Genomic DNA, 21,015 nt, shown 5'->3' with positions numbered 1-21,015 from the left:
ATACACTTTGGAAAGTTGCTGTGAGTCAGTGGCGATGATCACGTGTTGTGTGTCACTGCTATAATGCCCCATTGTGCTAAAACTGCCTATCCTGCTACCAGCTGAACAACACCCCATGTGAGTCTCGGTGCTAGGTGCAAACAGTAAGCAGTTTGTATGGGGATACTTTGGGGTGGTCACAGCAAGACTCCTATTTCTGAAAATCGAAATCGATCCAATATTCGCCATTTGCCTTTAGTCCACCAGATCCATTATGGTCATGTACAGCCTCCAGCCGATTACTTCATTTATCTCTTGCTGACCAATCAGTAGGAATGTCGGAATGGGAGGTGATCAGAGAGAAATTTCTGGGAATATTTTGCCTTATTGGCCCAGATTTGTATCCTCTTTTTGCCTATTCCGAAAGATAGGAGTGCAAAAGGAGAGGTGGCGGGTTCGGAAATGTCCAGTGACGATGTAGTTTTATGCAGCCTTGGTGAGCCCACACTGTGGTGCAGTGTGTACAGTTTTGACCCCCTTAGCTAAAGAAGGATTTTTTAAAAATTCATTTGTGGGAATGTATGTCGCTGGCTGGGCCAGCATTTATTGCCCATCCCTAGTTGCCCGAGGAAGTTGAGAGTCAACCACATTGCTGTGGCTCTGGAGTCACATGTAGGCCAGACCAGGGTAAGGACAGCAGCTTTCCTTCCCTAATTAGTGAACCGGATGGGTTTTTCCGACAATTGGCAATGGTTTTATGGTCATCAGGAAATTCTTAATTCCAGATATTTTTTATCCCGTGGCGGGATTCGTACCCGAGTCCCCAGAACATGAGTTGAGTTTCTGGATTAATAGTCGAGCGATAATACCACTAGGCCATCGCCTCCCTCTGTCTGAGAGGCTGCCCGGAATCGAGACCCGATTTCTGGGTCCAGGTGATTGTCTTTTGAGGGGAAATTGACTAGACTCGGCCAAACTTCCCAGAATTTGGAAGAATGATAAGTGATTTTGATAAAGCGCATTAAACTCTGAAGGCGCTCAACAATTTCCCCAGCCTGGAGAATCTAGAATACGGGGTTACAATCTCAGCATAAGGAGTCAATTTAGAATAGAATGGGTTCACTACAATGTAGAATGAGGTCATTCAGCCCATCGAGTCTGCACCGAATGTTCGACACAGCATCTTACCCAGGCCCTATTCCTGTAACTCCACACATTTTACCATGGCTAATCTCCCTAACCTACACATCTTTGGACACTAACGAGCAATTTAGCATGACCAATGCATCTAACCTGCACGTCACTGGACTGTGGGAGGAAACCGGAGCACCCAGAGGAAACCCACGCAGACAGGGGGAGAACGTGCAAAGTCCGCACAGTCACTCATGCCGGAATTGAACCCGGGTCCCTGGCGCTCTGAAACAGCAGTGCCAGCCACCGAGCCACCCTCATTTGGAACGGAGATGAGGAGGAACTTCTTCACTGAAAGGGTTGTGAATATTTTGATTCCAAAGAGCTGTGGATGCTCCATCATTGAGTATGTTTAAGGCAAAGATGGATTTTTGAATGTTGGGGGAATTATTTGGGGATCGTGCAGGAATGTGGGGTTGTGAGGTATGACTGAGCCAGCACTGCCATTTCATACAAAGTGCCAATTGGCCAACCCCAGCTTCTGGTTCTAATGTTCACATGCTGCGAGTGTGGGGCAGCTGGTCCTTTTCCGACCCATCATGGAGGCTATTCAACTCTTGAACCTGTTGCACCAGACCACGCTGACAGCGGAATGTAACTGCATTTGACCTGCCTTGGTTCTGTATCCATTAACACCTTTACCAAACAGAAGTTTCAGCAACCTTTCAATAGAATCACGCTCGCTCTCACTCGCTCTGACGGTCCCTCGCTCTGACGGTCAAAGAACAAAGAACAGTACAGCACAGGAAACAGGCCCTTCGGCCCTCCAAGCCTGTGCCGCTCCTTGGTCCAACGAGACCAATCGTTTGTATCCCTCCATTCCCAGGCTGCTCATGTGACTATCCAGGTAAGTCTTAAACGATGTCAGCGTGCCTGCCTCCACCACCCTACTTGGCAGCGCATTCCAGGCCCCCACCACCCTCTGTGTAAAAAACATCCCTCTGATATCTGAGTTATACTTCGCCCCTCTCAGCTTGAGCCCGTGACCCCTCGTGATCGTCACCTCCGACCTGGGAAAAAGCTTCCCACTGTTCACCCTATCTATCCCCTTCATAATCTTGTACACCTCTATTAGATCTCCCCTCATTCTCCGTCTTTCCAGGGAGAACAACCCCAGTTTACCCAATCTCTCCTCATAGCTAAGACCCTCCATACCAGGCAACATCCTGGTAAACCTTCTCTGCACTCTCTCTAACGCCTCCACGTCCTTCTGGCAGTGCGGCGACCAGAACTGGACGCAGTACTCCAAATGTGGCCTAACCAGCGTTCTATACAGCTGCATCATCAGACTCCAGCTTTTATACTCTATACCCCGTCCTATAAAGGCAAGCATACCATATGCCTTCTTCACCACCTTCTCCACCTGTGTTGCCACCTTCAAGGATTTGTGGACTTGCACACCTAGATCCCTCTGTGTTTCTATACTCCTGATGACTCTGCCATTTATTGTATAACTCCTCCCTACATTATTTCTTCCAAAATGCATCACTTCGCATTTATGCGGATTAAACTCCATCTGCCACCTCTCCGCCCAATTTTCCAGCCGATCTATATCCTGCTGTATTGCCCGACAATGCTCTTCGCTATCCGCAAGTCCAGCCATCTTCGTGTCATCCGCAAACTTGCTGATTACACCAGTTACACCTTCTTCCAAATCATTTATATATATCACAAATAGCAGAGGCCCCAGTACAGAGCCCTGCGGAACACCATTGGTCACAGACCTCCAGCCGGAAAAAGACCCTTCGACCACTACTCTCTGTCTCCTATGGCCAAGCCAGTTCTCCACCCATCGAGCCACTTCTCCTTGTGTCCCATGAGCCTTAACCTTCTTACCCAACCTGCCATGTGGGACTTTGTCAAATGCCTTACTGAAATCCATATAGACGACATCCACGGCCCTTCCTTCATCAACCGTTTTTGTCACTTCCTCAAAAAACTCCACCAAATTTGTAAGGCACGACCTCCCTCTTACAAAACCATGTTGTCTGTCACTAATGAGATTGTTCCGTTCTAAATGCACATACATCCTGTCTCTAAGAATCCTCTCCAACAACTTCCCTACCACAGACGTCAAGCTCACCGGCCTATAATTTCCTGGCTTATCCCTGCTACCCTTCTTAAACAACGGGACCACATTCGCTATCCTCCAATCCTCAGGGACCTCACCCGTGTCCAAAGAAGCGACAAAGATTTCCGTCAGAGGCCCAGCAATTTCATCTCTTGTCTCCCTGAGCAGTCGAGGGTAGATGCCATCAGGCCCTGGGGCTTTGTCAGTTTTAATGTTCCCTAAAAAGCCTAACACTTCCTCTCTTGTAATGGAGATTTTCTCTAACGGGTCAACACCTCCCTCCGAGACACTCCCGGTTAACACGCCCCTCTCCTTCGTGAATACCGATGCAAAGTATTCATTGAGGATCTCCCCTATTCCCTTGGGTTCTAAGCATAATTCCCCTCCTTTGTCCCTGAGAGGTCCGATTTTCTCCCTGACAACTCTTTTGTTCCTAACGTATGAATAGAATGCCTTAGGATTCTCCTTAATCCTGCCTGCCAAGAACATCTCGTGACCTCTTTTTGCCCTTCTAACTCCCCGTTTGAGTTCTTTCCTACTCTCTCTGTATTCCTCCAGAGCTCCATCTGTTTTCAGTTGCCTGGACTTAACGTACGCCTCCCTTTTCATTTTAATCAGATCCTCAATTTCCCTGGTTATCCACGGCTCTCGAATCCTACCTTTCCTATCTTTCCTTTTTACAGGCACATGCGTATCCTGCAGCCTTATCAATAGTTTCTTAAAAGACTCCCACATGCCAGACGCGGACTTACCCTCGAACATCCTCTCCCAATCAACATCCACCAATTCCTGCCTAATCCGGCTATAGTTAGCCTTCCCCCAATTTAGCACCCTGCCCGTAGGACAGCACTCATCCTTGTCCATTACTATCCTAAAGTTAACAGAGTTGTGGTCACTATTTGCCACATGTTCCCCTACCGAAACTTTGACGACCTGACCGGGCTCATTTCCCAGAACTAGGTCCAGTATAGCCCCCTCTCTAGTCGGGCTACCTACATACTGTTCCAAAGAACCTTCCAGTACGCATTTTACAAATTCCTCCCCGTCCGGACCCCCAGCTCTAAGCACTTTCCAGTCTGTGCCAGGGAAATTAAAGTCCCCCACTACAACAATCCTATTTTTTCTGCACCTATCCAGAATCTCCTGACATATCCTTTCCTCCACTTCCCGTGGGCTGTTGGGTGGTCTGTAGTACACCCCCAGCATAGTGACTGCACCCTTCCTGTTTCTGAGTTCCACCCACAGCGACTCAGTACATGACCCCTCTAAGTTGTCTACCCTCTGCACCGCGGTAATATGCTCCTTAACTAACATCGCTACTCCCCCACCTTTTTTAGCCCCTCCTCTGTCTCGCCTAAAACATTTATACCCCGGAATATTCAGCTGCCAGTCCTGTCCTTTTAACCAAGTTTCCGTCACCGCAACCACATCCAAATTCCGCATAAGCATTAAGGCCCTAAGTTCGTCTGTTTTACCCGTTACGCTCCTCGCATTGAAGCAGATGCACTCCAGACCTCCAGGCCCACTCAGGTCATCCTCCTCCAGAGTGTTCCTCTTCTTAGCTAGCCTTGTCCTGGCCCCCAGCTCAACCCCAGCCTCAGTATTTACTGACCTACTGTTTTGTTCCCCACCCCCCTGCCACACTAGTTTAAATCCTGCCGAAACACTCTAGCAAAACTCCCAGCCAGGATATTTGCTCCCTTCCAGTTAAGGTGTAACCCATCCTTTCTGTACAGTTGCCATCCTGACTTGAAGATTTCCCAGTTACCTATGAATTTAAAACCTTCCCTCTTGCACCAGTCCTTTAGCCACGCGTTCAACTGTAGAATCTCCCTGTTCCGAGCCTCACTTGCACTAGACACTGGGAGCAGTCCAGAGATTGCTACCCTGGAGGCTTTACTTTTTAGCCTAGCACCCAACTCCCTGAATTTCTCTCGTATGACCCCCCTGCTCTTCCTACCTACGTCATTTTCACCAATGTGTATAATCACATCCGTCTGACTACCTTCCTTTTTAAATATGCTTCCTACCCTCTCGGAGACATCCAGTACCCCGGCACCAGGGAGGCAGACTACCATCCTGGATTCTCGTTCACTCCCACAGAACCGCCTGTCCGTGCCTCTAACCATTGCGTCCCCCACAACTATCGCTCTCCTAAACCCCTTCTTTCCCTTCCGGACCCCTGAGCCTGTCTCCGTGGAGGCGATCTGGTCCTCGTGGCTTACCCCGGAGGGCCATCCCCCTCCACAGAATCCAAAACTATATACCTATTTTGGAGGGGGACAACCACAGTGGATCCCTCCACAGACTGCTCACTCCCTTCCCTTCTCCCATCTGTTGCCCATCCCTTTCTTTTATGGGAGACTGCCACTGGGGTACTTTCTGGCACATCACCCTTCTGACTATTACCCCTCCTAACTGACCCATGTGTCTTCCTTCCGAGACCCTGGTGTCACTACCTGACTATAACTTTTATCTATTAATCTCTCATTTTCCCTAACTAAACTGAGTTCATCGAGCCTCAGCTCCAGCTCCCTTACACGATCCTTCAGGAGTTGCAGTTCCACACATCTGGCACAGATATGGACTTCCGGGAGGCAAGTTGTCTCCAGGAACTCCCACATCCCACACCGAATGCAGTATACTGGCCTCCCACTCATACCAGCCATGTCCTTTTTAGTTTTTGGGAGATAAAACAAAAAAAGGGGGTGCAACAGAAGAAAAGCAAACAACCTTCCTTGCCTTCGCCGAAGCCCTGTGAGCCAAAACCCTTACAGCTCACACTCTGCTCCCTGCTCACTCCGCTGTCTGCTCCAGACGCTGCCCGCTCAAAATTGCGGCCTGCTTTTAAACCCTCCAAAAAACCTTCCCCAGGCTGCTCCTGGGCCTACTCCCTGTTTTGAAAAAAACCTCCGATTTTTAAGCCAAATTTAACTGAAAAATAAATAAATAAAATGCAGACACAATCTTTCTTACACTCAGCATGCTCCTGTGGAACAATGAGCGGTCCCTCGCTCTGACGGTCTCTCGCTCTCTCAATCTCTCATTCTCTCGCTCTCGCTCTGTTGCTCGCTCTCGCTCTGTCGCTCGCTCTTGCTCTCGCTCTCGATCTGTCGCTCGCTCTGTCGCTCGCTCTCGCTCTGTCGCTCGCTCTCGCTCTGTCGCTCGCGCTCGCACTGTCGCTCGCGCTCGCTCTCTGGCGCTCGCTCTCGCTCTCTGGCGCTCGCACTCGCTCTCTGGCGCTCGCGCTCGCTCTCTGGCGCTCGCTCTCGCTCTCTGGCGCTCGCTCTCGCTCTCTGGCGCTCGCTCTCGCTCTCTGGCGCTCGCTCTCGCTCTCTGGCGCTCGCTCTCGCTCTCTGGCGCTCGCTCTCGCTCTCTGGCGCTCGCTCTCGCTCTCTGGCGCTCGCTCTCGCTCTCTGGCGCTCGCTCTCGCTCTCTGGCGCTCGCTCTCGCTCTCTGGCGCTATCTCTCGCTCTCTGGCGCTATCTCTCGCTCTCTGGCGCTCGATCTCTCGCTCTCTGGCGCTCGATCTCTCGCTCTCTGGCGCTCGATCTCTCGCTCTCTGGCGCTCGATCTCTCGCTCTCTGGCGCTCGATCTCTCGCTCTCTGGCGCTCGATCTCTCGCTCTCTGGCGCTCGATCTCGCTCGATCTCTCGCTCGATCTCTCGCTCGATCTCTCGCTCGATCTCTCGCTCATTCGCTCTCTCGTTCTCACACCCCGACCCACGCCTGCTCCAACACTCTCTCACCGTGCAACCACACCCCACTCCAGTACTGCATTCCCTCCAAGACTTCTATACTTTCCCTGAGGTGCAATTCCCAGACTGAATCCAGTTCCTTCCTGAGCTTTATACAACTGCAGCATTTCTCCCACCCTGGAGATAAAAATTCATGCTTGAATTATTGCGATGTTAGTCTGCGAGCTTGATATAATTAGTGCTCCTTTCCCATTACTGCACACAGTGAACTGCATTCTGTAGTATAATTCATTTTCAAATCCAATAAACGGCGTTATTTTTCTCAAAAACCATTTCCAGATTTTGACTTCTTCATTGCTGTTCCCTTTTTCAAAGCATTAATCTGCTGGTTGATACACATTCCAAACTTGCAGAGTTTTTTTATAGTGTGAAATATTCATTTTGAAAAATAATAGTAGTTAAACATTGATTGCATACCAGTGTGTTTAAATATTTAATGTGTGATTAACAGTTGAGTGTGTTAATGGCATTCTTCCACATGAGATTTTTATGTTTTCGGGCTAAGAAAGCACAGGGAGGTAAAGTGAGCATAGGAACGGACCTTTTCTTGGATATTATGGGCGGCACGATGGCACAGCGGTTATCACTGCTGCATCACAACGCCAGGGTCTTGGGTTCGATTCCCGGCTTGGGTCACTGTCTGTGTAGAGTTTGCACGTTCTCCCTGTGTTTGCGTGGGTTTGCTCCGGTTTCCTCCCACAGTCCAAAGATGTGCGGGGTTAGGTTGATTGGCCGTGCTAAAATTGCCCCTTAGTGTCAGGGGGGCTAGCTAGGGTAAATGCACGGGGTTATGGGGATAGGGCCTGAGTGAGATTGTGGTCGATGCAGACACAATGGGACGAATGGCCTCCTTCTGCGCTGTAGGATTCTATGATATTGAGTTTGGTTCACGGGGAGAGTGCAGGGATGCTCTGACATTATCCAACTCTTCCCTGTGCAACGGTGGTTTGTGAAGTTTGTGACTTGTCGCATGTTCCTCATGTGACATCTTGTTCAGTAGTTGCTGAATGGTTGCTGCATTTATGGTTTTTAGCAAATAGAAATCATAGAAACCCAACAGTGCACAAAGAGGCCATTGGGCCCATCGAGTCTGCACCGACCACAATCCCACCCAGTACCTACCCCCATATCCCTACATATTTTACCCGCTAATCCCTCTAACCTACGCATCTCACGACTCTAAGGGGCAATTTTTAGCATGGCCAATCAACCTAACCCGCACATCTTTGGACTGTGGGAGGAAACCGGAGCACCCGGAGGAAACCCACGTAGACACGAGGAGAATGTGCAAACTCCACACAGACAGTGACCCAAGCCGGGAATCGAACCCAGGTCCCTGGAGCTGTGAAGCAGCAGTGCTAACCGCTGTGCCGCCCCTATTCAAATCACAGCCTATTCAAATAATTGAAAAGTCTGTGATTTAAAGTCGGGTGGCATGGTGGCACAGTGGTTAGCACTGCTGCTTCACCGCACCAGGGACCCGGGTTCGATTCCCGGCTTGGGTCACTGTCTGTGTGGAGTCTGCACGTTCTCCCCGTTTCTGCGTGGGTTTCCTCCGGGTGCTCCGGTTTCCTCCCACAGTCTGAAAGATGTGTTGGTTAGGTGCATTGACGCGAACAGGCACCGGAGTGTGGCAACTAGGGGAATTTCACAGTTACTTCATTGCAGTGTTAATGTCAGCCTTACTTGTGACAAATAAATAAACTTTACAAACTTTACAACTTTACAACTTTTTTACTTTACAACTTTTTGATCTTGGTGCCTGTCATTTTGTGAAGGCCAGCACCCTGAGGTTTAAGCTCTAGTGGATCTGTGAATAGTGTCACTGTTTAAACACCGTATCGTTTAGGCTGCCGGTCAGGGGGTACCACGCTGACAGTTAGCAGTAATGCTGGGCGAGCATGATTAGTTCAGATATGTTTAACTGTCTTACTAAATTATTAAATTGGGAATGATACAATAGTTAAAATTTTAAAGTTCATCTATTTGTGTCACAAGTAGGCTTACATTAACACTGCAATGAAGTTACTGTGAAAATCCCCTAGTCGCTACACTCCGGTGCCTGTTTGGGTACACTGAGGGAGAATTTAGCACGGCCAATGCACCCTAACTAGCATGTCGTTGGACTGTGGGAGGAATCCGGAGCACCCGGAGGGTGCCCACGCAGACACGGGGAGAATGTGCAAACTCCACACAGACCCAAGCCAGGAATTAAACCCGGGTCCCTGGTGCTGTGAGGCAGCAGTGCTAACCACTGTGCCACCGTGCCCCCCTTAAAAGAAGGGGCTTTGCATTGGACGGGTAATCGAACCCAGGTCTCCCACGTGGCAGATGAGAATTCTATCACTGAACCACCAATGCACAATGTTGGTATTGTTACTGGAGCAGAAAGGAAAAGGTTGTGCTTTTGCACATGGCTTTTCAGTATAAACACACCCATGGCTAATGTGAAAGGTGTTTGGACCTTGATGATTAATCATTGAATTAATATCAACTCATTAGTGTTTCCTACAAAGGATTTTTATTATTGAGACTGATTCTTTTTTTCTCTAAACCCTAGCTTACCGGAGGGCAGATATCTGTTGAGTCATGCTGCAGGAGACTCATCCATGACCATCTATCGCAACTCACAAGGTGGAAAGTTCACCCGGGCAGCCTACAACCTCCACACTGCGCACAGCACGCTGCCTCCCACCCCACAGACCCTCTCGGTGCCCTGGGTACCTCTGGATCCCAACATCTTGCTACCCTACCACATCCACAATGGCAGACCCCCCTGTACCTTTCCTCCCAGGTCCTCGGACAATCTTCAAAACCAAAAGGTTTGTGTGCCTCTCAGCTTTGCGTCCGGTTGGCTGGATTCCAGTATTCGCAGCTTACAAATCTGGGAAAGGCGGGGTTCTTTGTTTTTTCAGATGAACGTAACATTCCTGAGTGTCAGTGTTATGAGAATTATCGATGCAGCAGTTTGGAGCTACGTAGCCAGTGTGGCTTATACCTTGTGGCAGTTAACTGCAGGTGGGGCAATAACAGGTTAAGCAAGGGTTGAACACATGAGTTGTGAATGAGGTGCAGAGCAACTTTGCAATGTTCCTTGTCCTTGGGGTTTTGATCCTCAGTACCTAATTAGAACCTAATTCTCTCTCTCTCCCTCTTTCTCTCCCTGTTGTAAGTTATCATAGAATCCCTCGAGTGCAGAAGGAGGCCATTTGGCCCATCGAGTCTGCACCAACCACAATCCCACCCAGGCCCCATTCCCGTAACCCCCCCTCATATTTACTCTGCGAATCTCCCTGACACTAGGGTTACTTTGCCATGGCCAATCAACCGAGCCCGCATATCTTTGGACTGTGGGAGGAAACCAGAGCACCCGGAGGAAACCCAGGCAGACACGGGGAGAAAGTACAAACTCCACACGGACGGTGACCCGAGGCTGGAATTGAACCAGGGTCCCTAGCGCTGTGAGGCAGCAGTGCTAACCACTGTGCCATTGTGCCACCCAAAAGTGGCAGGACTTGCCTCTAACTGGGAAGAAGAGTTTAAGGTTACTGAATAAAAAGGCCACGAGACACTAATTTGCATACCTTTAATATAAAGTTTTTAATTTTCACAGGTATTTTCAAACACTGAGGCTTCCGAGCAACATTCTCGTTATTTTTAAGCTGAAAGTTTTAAGAACAAAAATCTGCCATTTTTTAAAGTCTCTCTGTCCAGTGTGGGCAGTTTATTCTTTACTCTCAGACAGGGGTGGCACTGCTGCCTCACAGCGCCAGGGACCCGGGTTCGATTCCCGGCTCGGGTCACTGTCTGTGTGGAGTCTGCACATTCTCCCCGTGTCTGTGTGGGTTTCCTCCGGGTGCTCCAGTTTCCTCCCACAGTTAGGTGCGTTGGGCCATGCTAAAAATTCTCCCTCAGTGTACCCAAATAGGTACCAGAGTGTGGTGACTAGAGGATTTCACAGTAACATCATTGCAATGTTAATGTCAACCGACTTATGTCACCAGTAAATAAATTAAAAAGCAACTTAGCAAATCGAGTCCACAAACTGTTTTAAGTTGCACTCAAATCTCATCCCACTTGAATTCTGTCTTCATCCAGCCTCCCAGTTATTCTCCCTCATATATATATATATATATATGTATCAAGCAAATACAATCATTGCTTCAACCACTCCAAGTGGCAGAGTTCCACATTCTCATAACTCTAAAGGAATTTCTCAGAAATTATTTACTTGATTGGCCTTTTTCCGTAATTCTTTCCGTTAATGATGCCGAATGCTGACAATTCCAGCTCTCCCTCCAGCCCATTAGCCTCACATCTGGTTGAAATGGTGCCAAATAAGTTCTCATGACCTGAGCCTCCTGGTGCCTGGAATGCTGATGGACGCATTTTACCCAGCTGCAGTTCTTGTGTGTTTGAACAAACTTGGTTTTGTTTGGCTGGCATCTGTCTGAGAGAATAGGTGCCACCCCGAGCTCTCTGAAACGCCAAGTGGAGAAATGCCAACCTTGGTGAGGTGGGAGAGCTGCCAACAATGGATCAGCCACCCATTCTCCAACCCTGTCCATTTTCCCTTCTTATTGGCTTAAAGTCTCCATTATCTTTCATGACTCGCGCACTCCCTCGTGCTCCCTCCCTCATGGCCCTTGATTTAAATACTTCACCCCCCACCGCAGGTGCAGTACCCAAAATGCACTCAATCCCATCCATCTGCAGTCACTCTGATCCAGAAACATAATTCAGTGAGAAATATTGAGGAAAGTTCATTTTAATATGTTAACTCTGGTGTGTCCAGTGGGAACCCGTTTCTGTGCCAAAGAACACAATCAGTGAAGAGGGAACTACAGCTCAGTTCAAGCCTCTGCCAGGTTTTTCTAAAATGAAATGTAATATATTCACATTGTGGAGCGTGCTGGACATGGAACTCACATGCTCTCGCACGTGGGCTCCCTGGCCTGCACTCGCTTCCCTCAACACCCGCCCGTTCTCTACCTCCCCAATCTCTCACACGTCTACTCACACTGAAATACCAGCCCCTCACATAAGAACATAAGAAATAGGAGCAGGAGTAGGCCATCTAGCCTCCTCCGCCATTCAATAAGATCATGGCTGATCTGATAGTGGGTTCAGTTCCACTTACCTGCCCGCTCCCCATAACCCTTAATTCCCTTGATGGTTAAAAATCTATCTATCTGTGACTTAAACACATTTAACGAGGTAGCCTCTACTGCTTCATTGGGCAGAGAATTCCAAAGATTCACTCCCCTCTGGGAGAAGAAGTTCCCCCTCAACTCTGTTCTAAATTGACTCCCCCATATTTTGAGGCTATGCCCCCTAGTTCTTGTTTCCCTTGTAAGTGGAAATAACCTCGCTGCTTCTACCCTGTCTAGTCCCTTCATTATCTTCTATGTCTCTATAAGATCTCCCCTCAACCTTCTAAACTCCAATGAGTACAGACCCAGTCTACTCAATCTCTCCTCATAAGCTAACCCCCTCATCTCCGGAATCAACCTGGTGAACCTTCTCTGTACCCCCTCCAAAGCTAATATATCCTTTCTTAAATAAGGGGACCAAAAAAATTGTACACAGTACTCTAGGTGCGGCCTCACCAGTACCCTGTACAGTTGCAGCATGACCTCCCTACTTTTATACTCCATCCCTCTCGCGATAAAGGCCAAGAGTCCATTTGCCTTCTTGATTACCTGCTGCACCTGCAAACTGAGTTTTTGTGATTCATGCACAAGGACCCCCACATCCCTCTGCACAGTAGCATGTTGTAATTTTTCACCGTTTAAATAATAGTCCATTTTACTATTATTCCTTCCAAAGTGGATAACCTCACACTTAACAACGTTATACTCCACCTGCCAGATCCTTGCCCACTCACTTAGCCTATCCAAATCTCTCTGCAGACTTTCTGCATCCTCCACGCAATTTGCTTTCCCACTCATCTTTGTGTCATCCGCAATCTTTGTTACCCGACACTCGGTCCCCTCCTCCAGATCGTCTACGTATATGGTAAATAGTTGAGGCCCCAGCACTGATCCCTGCGGCACGCCACTAGTCACTGATTGCCAACCGGAAAAGCACCCATTTATTCCGGCTCTCTGCTTTCTGTTAGATAGCCAATCCTCAATCCACGCTAACACTTTACCCCCAACTCCGTGTACCTTTATCTTATGCAGCAACCTTTTGTGAGGCACCTTATCGAATGCCTTCTGGAAATCTAAATACACCACATCCACCGGTTCCCCTCTGTCAACCGCACTCGTTATATCCTCAAAAGATTCCAGTAAATTAGTCAAACATGACTTTCCCTTCTTGAATCCATGCTGCGTCAGCTTGATTGAACCATTCTTTTCCAGGTGTCCTGATATTTCTTCCTTAATGATAGATTCCAGCATTTTCCCAACTACGGATGTTAAGCTAACCGGCCTGTAGTTACCTGCCTTTTGTCTGCCTCCTTTTTTAAACAGTGGCGTTACATTAGCTGTTTTCCAATCAGCTGACACCTCCCCAGAGTAAGAAGTCTCACAACACCAGGTTAAAGTCCAACAGGTTTATTTGGTAGCAAAATGGTATTTGGTACCAAATAAACCTGTTGGACTTTAACCTGGTGTTGTGAGACTTCTTACTGTGTTCACCCCAGTCCAACGCCGGCATCTCCACATCATGACCTCCCCAGAGTCCAGTGAATTTTGATAAATTACAACTAATGCATTTGCTATTACCTCTGCCGTTTCTTTTAGTGCCCTGGGATGCATTCCATCCGGACCAGGGGACTTGTCTACCTTTAGTCCCATTAGCCTACCCATTAGCCTCACTGTACATCTTCCACTGAAACACCCCCACACTCAAACGCCTCCCTCACCGTACACCTCGAATTGAAACACGCCTCGTGTCACATTCTGAAATAATAACCCCCACCCCCCCACCAGCACAATTGGAAAGTGTGGCTGAGATACCCTCCTCCCCTTCCCAACCCCACACCCCCTCCCCTCCACCAGGCTAATACAATGCTGAGATTTCCCCCTGTTCTGAGATGGGGAGTGCTGAACGCTGGTTAGTTTGGGAGGTTTCATCGATCTGCTTTTCCAGTCAGATTGCTGAATGTTGATGGACTTTGGCTGAGTTGTTTTCTCCTTCACTGTCCTGGCTAGCGTTGGAGTCAGAGGTTTACAGCATGGCAACAGGCCCTTCGGCCCAACTTGTCCATGCCATCCTTTCTCTTAAACCACTAAACCAGTCCCAATTGCTCGCGTTTGGCCCATATCCCTCTATACCCATCTTACCCATGTAACTGTCTAAACGCTTTTTAAAAGACAAAATTGTACCCGCCTCTACTACTACCTCTGGCAGCTTGTTCCAGACACTCACCACCCTCTGAAAAAATTGCCCCTCTGGACCCTTTTGTATCTCTCCTCTCTCACCTTAAACCTATGCCCTCTAATTTTAGACTCACCTACCTTTGGGAAAAGATATTGACTATCTAGCTGATCTACGCCCCTCGTTATTTTATAGACCTCTACAAGATCACCCCTCAGCCTCCTACGCTCCAGAGAAAAAAGTCCCAGTCTATCCAGTCTCTCCTTACAACACAAACCATCAAGTCCCACTCAGCCCAGATAAGCAGTGGGTCAGAGTATTGTCCAGTGAGCCAGCCCTGGGTTTGGTATTGCACACTCCTTACTGGCTACCCGAACCTGATCACCTCTCATCACAGGATGCTCATTGACTGGGACTGAGTTATTTGAAAGGTGCTGGGCCCATAATGGCACTGGGAGGTCATGGAGGGTCCTGAAGGCAAGGACTGGAATCGTACTTTTGGTTCAATGACTAAAAATCCATCTGCACCTTGAATATATTCAGTGATCTGGCCTCCACTGGGGCGGGGGGGAGAATTGCACAGAATAACAACCCTCTAAGGGAAAATAATTTCTCCTCATTCTTAAATGGGAGATTCCTCATTTTTAAACTGTGTCCTCTCATTCTAGACTCCCCCACAAGGGGAAACACCCTTTCAGCATTCACCCTGTTAAGTCTCCTCAGGATCACCTTTTGTTCTTCTAAACCCCCGGTGGTCATCGGCTCGAACTGCTCAGCCTTTCCTCGGAAGATATCACCTTCATCCCAGGGATCAGTTGAGTGAACTGCTTCCAATGCAGTTCTATTCTTGCGTACGGAGACCAAAACTGTACGGTGTACAGCTGTAGCAAACTTCCCCATTTTTATATTCCAATTCTCTTGGCAATAAACATCAGCATTCCATTTTCCTCCCTACTCACTTGCTGTATCCGCATGCCCAGATCCCTCTGCATCTCAAGAGTTCTGTAATCTCTCTCCATTTAAATAATATCCTGCTTTTCTATTTCTTCCTACCGAAGTGGACACGTTCATATTTTCCCACATTATACTCCCATCTGCCAAACTTCTGCAAACTCTTTTAATAATCTATATCTCTCTGCAGACTTTCCTGTGCTGTATGATTGTATAACAACCTGTGGAGCAGTCCAGCCAGCTCTGAGCCCTGACTGTATCCCTGAAAGTTTATTTGCGTCAGTTGAGGCTGTGATTCTGCAGTGTTGAGTGGCGCTGGAAATCACAATGTACTGGTTTTATGAGTCAGAGTGGAAATCAGGAAGAGAGCCAAAATAATTTTAACTCTAACAAGTTGACTTCACTTCTCATTACTTTTATAGCTTTAGGGATTAATTAATTCCTTTGTTGCTCTGGAGTGTGCAAACTGCCTAATCAATCTCTGTGGCAGTGGGAGCCCTGTACTATTAATGGACTGGAGTCATGCTTAATCCTTGTTCAATATGCATTGAATCGTGGCCTTGTCTAGCACTTAAATGGTTAATTCAATCCATCCAGCCAACTCCACATTCCCATCTTCCAGTCACTTCCACCCGTTCCGCCTCCTACAGATTACCATCCTGTTATAATCCCACAGATTCGAAGATAGAAATCCATTGAAGCAGATTTTCTAATTATCTAAAGTGCATTTAGAACTCTGTAGATTTTGCAGTCACCGAACCCCATTAATAACTGGAAACGGTGCAGCTGTGAACAGGCTTTGCCTTTGCAGCACCATTTCTGGGCAAGCTCTGTGTTAACATTGATCATTCTAAATTGCCTGCCCCGCACCCTTTAATATTCCTGCTTCAAGATACTCGTTAATCTCCTTTTCAGAGATTACACGGACTTTGTTTCGACTGTGACTGAGGGTTGTGCATTCGAAGCCAATATACGTTGGGTCTGCCCCGATGATGCAGGAATTTCCCACGGGGAGTTTAGGTCAACTAAAAAAACCCAAGATTTTTAAATTCTCATCCCTCGTATTCAAATCCTTCCATGGCCTGGCTCCTCCCCTATTTCCGAAACCTCCTCCAGACCCACAACCCTCCAGGATCTGCGTGTGCCTCCAGGTTGGGTGGTGCGGTGGCACAGAATTCGAATCATAAGAATCATAGAATCCCTACAGAGCAGAAGGAGGCCATTTGGCCCATCGAGTCTGCACCGACCACAATCCCACCCAGGCCCTATCCCCGTAACCCCATGCACTTGCCCTAGCTAGTCCCCCTGACACTAAGGATCAATTTAACATGGCCAATCCACGTAACCTGCACATCTTTGGACTGTGGGAGGAAACCGGAGCACCCGGAGGAAACCCATACGGACACAGGGAGAATGTGCAAACTCCACGCAGACAGTCACCCAAGCTGGGAATCGAACCCGGGTCCCTGGCCCCGTGAGGCAGCAGTGCTAACCACTGTGCCACCGTGCCATCCACAGTGGTTAGCACTGCTGCCTCACAGCGCCAAGGACCCAAGTTCGATTCCCGGCTTGGATAACTGTCCGTGTGGAGTTTGCACATTTTTCCTGTGTCTGCGTGGGTTTCCTCTGGGTGCTCCGGTTTCCTCACACAGTCTGAAAGATATGCTGGTTAGATGCATTGGCCGTGCTAAAGTCTCCCTCCGTGTTACCCAAACAGGCGCCGGAGTGTGGCGACTAGGGAATTTTCCCAATAACTTCATTGCAGTGTCAGCCGACTTGTGACACTAATGAACTAACTTTAAAGTGGTCTTGTTTCCTGCTTACCAGCTGCCTTGGCTCGAGAATTCCCTCCCTAAGTCTCTCCACCCTCTTCATTGGGGTGCTTTTGACTGAGCTTTTGATCAGCTGCCCCAGTGTGGTTTTGTGTTAGTTGATCTGACACAAGTCGGAAATGTTATGCTGTGTTATGAATCCTGTTGATGGGAGTAATGAGCTCTGAAGCTCCACTCTCTCTCTCTCTCTCTGTGTTGGAAGAAGAGCAGAATGAAATAGTGAGTTGTGTGTTCCTGTGCTTTGCCCCACCCTCCTCAACCCTTGTCTTCCAGCAATTCCGTCATTGATTCCCCTGCTGTGCCCCTAACCATCCATCCTGTCCTAACATGACAGGCCCACACCCAAACTGCAGTGGTAGGGCCTTCCAGTTGCTCTGTGTGGGAACTTTCATGTGTGAAGGTTTTTTTGATCTCCGTGAATCTGAAGTAGTTAAACATATCCTGGAATAAATGTCGGCAGCTCTGTGTTAGACTGGCAGGGGAGAGAAAGTCCTGCCGACAATTGTTTAAAACAATGTGGTCATCTGCTAGAACGACATTGTGATCATGAGTCACAACAAAACCCATCTGGTTGTATGTTTCCAGAGAGGTGTGGCCAAAGCAAACAGAAGGGTTCCTGCTCAAAGCAAGGCGGTTACTCTGGAAACCAAGACAAATCCCCCACCCGCCCAGCCCGGTGGAAACGAAGGGGGGCCACCGAGGAAAAAGAAAAACAAAGGGAAGAGAGCAAACCGGAATAAGCGGTGGGAAGCAAAGAAGAAGCTGAAGGCGGCACAGTGCATGGAGACCAGTGAGGCTGGGATGTGAGGGGCTGTCTGTGAATCACACACGACTCGCAGCCAGGCAAAGGCAACCCCCTACGTCCCTTCCTCTGTCTAAAGGCTGGCCGTCTGGGTCAGTTGAGAAGAGCAGTCGGTGACCTGAGGGGACTACCTTCGAGCAGTTGCTAACACGGACCTTAGCACCAGAATTTCCTTACCAAACACTGAGTACAACCTTGGTGGCTGATTGTAGTGGGGGGAGGTTTGCTAGCCCCCCTCTATACAACTGGCCAGAATGGGCACATGTCCGGGGGGAGGATTGCCACTGTTTTATTTCATGGTAAAAATACATGGTCAGATCTCATCACTTGGACATTTCTCTGAATGAGGATGGATAGAAATTACCCCCAAAATGCTATCCAGTCGGGAGTGACTCTCTGTGGTTGAAACCAACAGGAGTTTAGAGGATGACTCATTTTCTGGTCATTCAGGGTGCAGCCTCTGGACTCGGTTGAGCAACAAAAGGCCGCATTCAAGTTGCTGCGCAACCCAACAGACATCTTACATCAACATTGCAAAGCAGACGCTGCTCAGCTCCTGTTTAAGACATTTCTGTTCATTTGCTTTTAATAAAAGCCGTCGATTCGAGAAAAGATATTTTGTGTTTTTCTCTTCCTTCTCACCCGATGCTTGCCCTGCGCTTGTTGAATCTGAAACCCAGCCGAGTGGAACATTCCAACAAACACATCATCGGCCTGAGTAACACATTCCTTTATCAGACTCATCGCAGCAACTGGACTCCCAGTCCTCACTGCGTTCTGGGAACTGAACTCCCAGCATTCATTCCGTTGCAATGGACTGATTGCAGGAATGTGGAATACTGCTTTTGATGGGACAGTGTCAGCAGCATTAGCAAAAAAGATTTCAGTTAAACTGAGTGGGTGATCAGGGCTGACAGAATCCCTACCGTGCAGAAGCAGGCCATTCGGCCCATCGAGTCTGCACCAACTCTCTGACATAGTATCTGACCCAGATCCTCTCCACTGCCCTATCCTTGTAACCCCACACATTTAGCACGGCCAATCCACCGAACCTGCGCATGTAAAGAACTATGGGAAGAAACTGGAGCACCCGGTGGAAACCCGTGCAGACACGGGGAGAATGTGCAGACTCCGCACAGTGACCAAAGCCGGAAATCGAACCCGGGTCCCGTGCTAACCTGCCCCCCTCACGCTAACCCACCCCCCCTCGTGCTAACCCGTGCCAACCCACACCCCCTCGTGCTAACCCACCCCCCCCTCGTGCTAACCCAACCCCCCTCTCGTGCTAACCCACCCCGTCTCGTGCTAACCCGCCCCCCTTCGTGCTAACCCGCCCCCCCTCGTGCTAACCCGCCCCCCGTCGCGCTAGCCCGCCCCCCGTCGCGCTAACCCTGCGCCCTCGCGCTAACCCTGCGCCCTCGCGCTAACCCTGCGCCCTCGTGCTAACCCGCCCCCCCTCACGCTAACCCGCCCCCCTCGCGCTAACCCTGCGCCCTCGCGCTAACCCTGCGCCCTCGCGCTAACCCTGCGCCCTCGCGCTAACCCTGCGCCCTCGCGCTAACCCTGCGCCCTCGCGCTAACCCTGCGCCCTCGCGCTAACCCTGTGCCCTCGCGCTAACCCTGCGCCCTCGCGCAAACCCGCCCCCCCTCGCGCTAACCCGCCCCCCCCTCGCGCTAACCCGCCCCCCTCGCGCTAACCTGCCCCCCCTCGCGCTAACCAGCCCCCCCTCGCGCTAACCCGCCCCCCCCTCGCGCTAACCCGCCCCCCCCTCGCGCTAACCCGCCCCCCCTCGCGCTAACCCGCCCCCCCTCGCGCTAACCCGCCCCCCCTCGCGCTAACCCGCCCCCCCTCGCGCTAACCCGCCCCCCCTCGCGCTAACCCGCCCCCCCTCGCGCTAACCCGCCCCCCCTCGCGCTAACCCGCCCCCCCTCGCGCTAACCCGCCCCCCCCTCGCGCTAACCCGCCCCCCCTCGCGCTAACCCGCCCCCCCTCGCGCTAACCCGCCCCCCCTCGCGCTAACCCGCCCCCCCTCGCGCTAACCCGCCCCCCCTCGCGCTAACCCGCCCCCCCTCGCGCTAACCCGCCCCCCCTCGCGCTAACCCGCCCCCCCTCGCGCTAACCCGCCCCCCCTCGCGCTAACCCGCCCCCCCTCGCGCTAACCCGCCCCCCCTCGCGCTAACCCGCCCCCCCTCGCGCTAACCCGCCCCCCCTCGCGCTAACCCGCCCCCCCTCGCGCTAACCCGCCCCCCCTCGCGCTAACCCGCCCCCCCTCGCGCTAACCCGCCCCCCCTCGCGCTAACCCGCCCCCCCTCGCGCTAACCCGCCCCCCCTCGCGCTAACCCGCCCCCCCTCGCGCTAACCCGCCCCCCCTCGCGCTAACCCGCCCCCCCTCGCGCTAACCCGCCCCCCCTCGCGCTAACCCGCCCCCCCTCGCGCTAACCCGCCCCCCCTCGCGCTAACCCGCCCCCCCTCGCGCTAACCCGCCCCCCCTCGCGCTAACCCGCCCCCCCTCGCGCTAACCCGCCCCCCCTCGCGCTAACCCGCCCCCCCTCGCGCTAACCCGCCCCCCCTCGCGCTAACCCGCCCCCCCTCGCGCTAACCCGCCCCCCCCTCGCGCTAACCCGCCCCCCCTCGCGCTAACCCGCCCCCCCTCGCGCTAACCCGCCCCCCCTCGCGCTCACCCGCCCCCCCTCGCGCTCACCCGCCCCCCCTCGCGCTAACCCGCCCCCCCTCGCGCTAACCCGCCCCCCCTCGCGCTAACCCGCCCCCCCTCGCGCTAACCCGCCCCCCCCTCGCGCTAACCCGCCCCCCCTCGCGCTAACCCGCCCCCCCTCGCGCTAACCCGCCCCCCTCGCGCTAACCCGCCCCCCCTCGCGCTAACCCGCCCCCCCTCGCGCTAACCCGCCCCCCCTCGCGCTAACCCGCCCCCCCTCGCGCTAACCCGCCCCCCCTCGCGCTAACCCGCCCCCCCTCGCGCTAACCCGCCCCCCCTCGCGCTAACCCGCCCCCCCTCGCGCTAACCCGCCCCCCCTCGCGCTAACCCGCCCCCCCTCGCGCTAACCCGCCCCCCCTCGCGCTAACCCGCCCCCCCCTCGCGCTAACCC

General features: G+C 51.2%; 1 protein-coding gene across 2 annotated transcripts in view; it reads left to right on the top strand.

Moving 5' to 3' along the window:
* Positions 1–18,518, top strand: part of ice2 (interactor of little elongator complex ELL subunit 2) — an 83,812-nt gene extending 65,294 nt beyond the window's left edge. For both annotated transcript variants that reach the window (XM_078200176.1, XM_078200177.1), the window contains 2 exons: positions 9,560–9,821; positions 17,694–18,518. In XM_078200176.1, coding sequence (XP_078056302.1) covers positions 9,560–9,821; positions 17,694–17,915 — 484 coding nt within the window. In that variant the 3' untranslated portion in view covers positions 17,916–18,518. The remainder of the gene's footprint in view (positions 1–9,559; positions 9,822–17,693) is intronic.
* Positions 18,519–21,015: the final 2,497 nt, after the last annotated feature.

Source organism: Mustelus asterias, chromosome 29 (assembly GCF_964213995.1).
Source record: "Mustelus asterias chromosome 29, sMusAst1.hap1.1, whole genome shotgun sequence".
NCBI lineage: Eukaryota > Metazoa > Chordata > Chondrichthyes > Carcharhiniformes > Triakidae > Mustelus > Mustelus asterias.
This window is presented reverse-complemented; position numbering and strand designations above follow the sequence as displayed.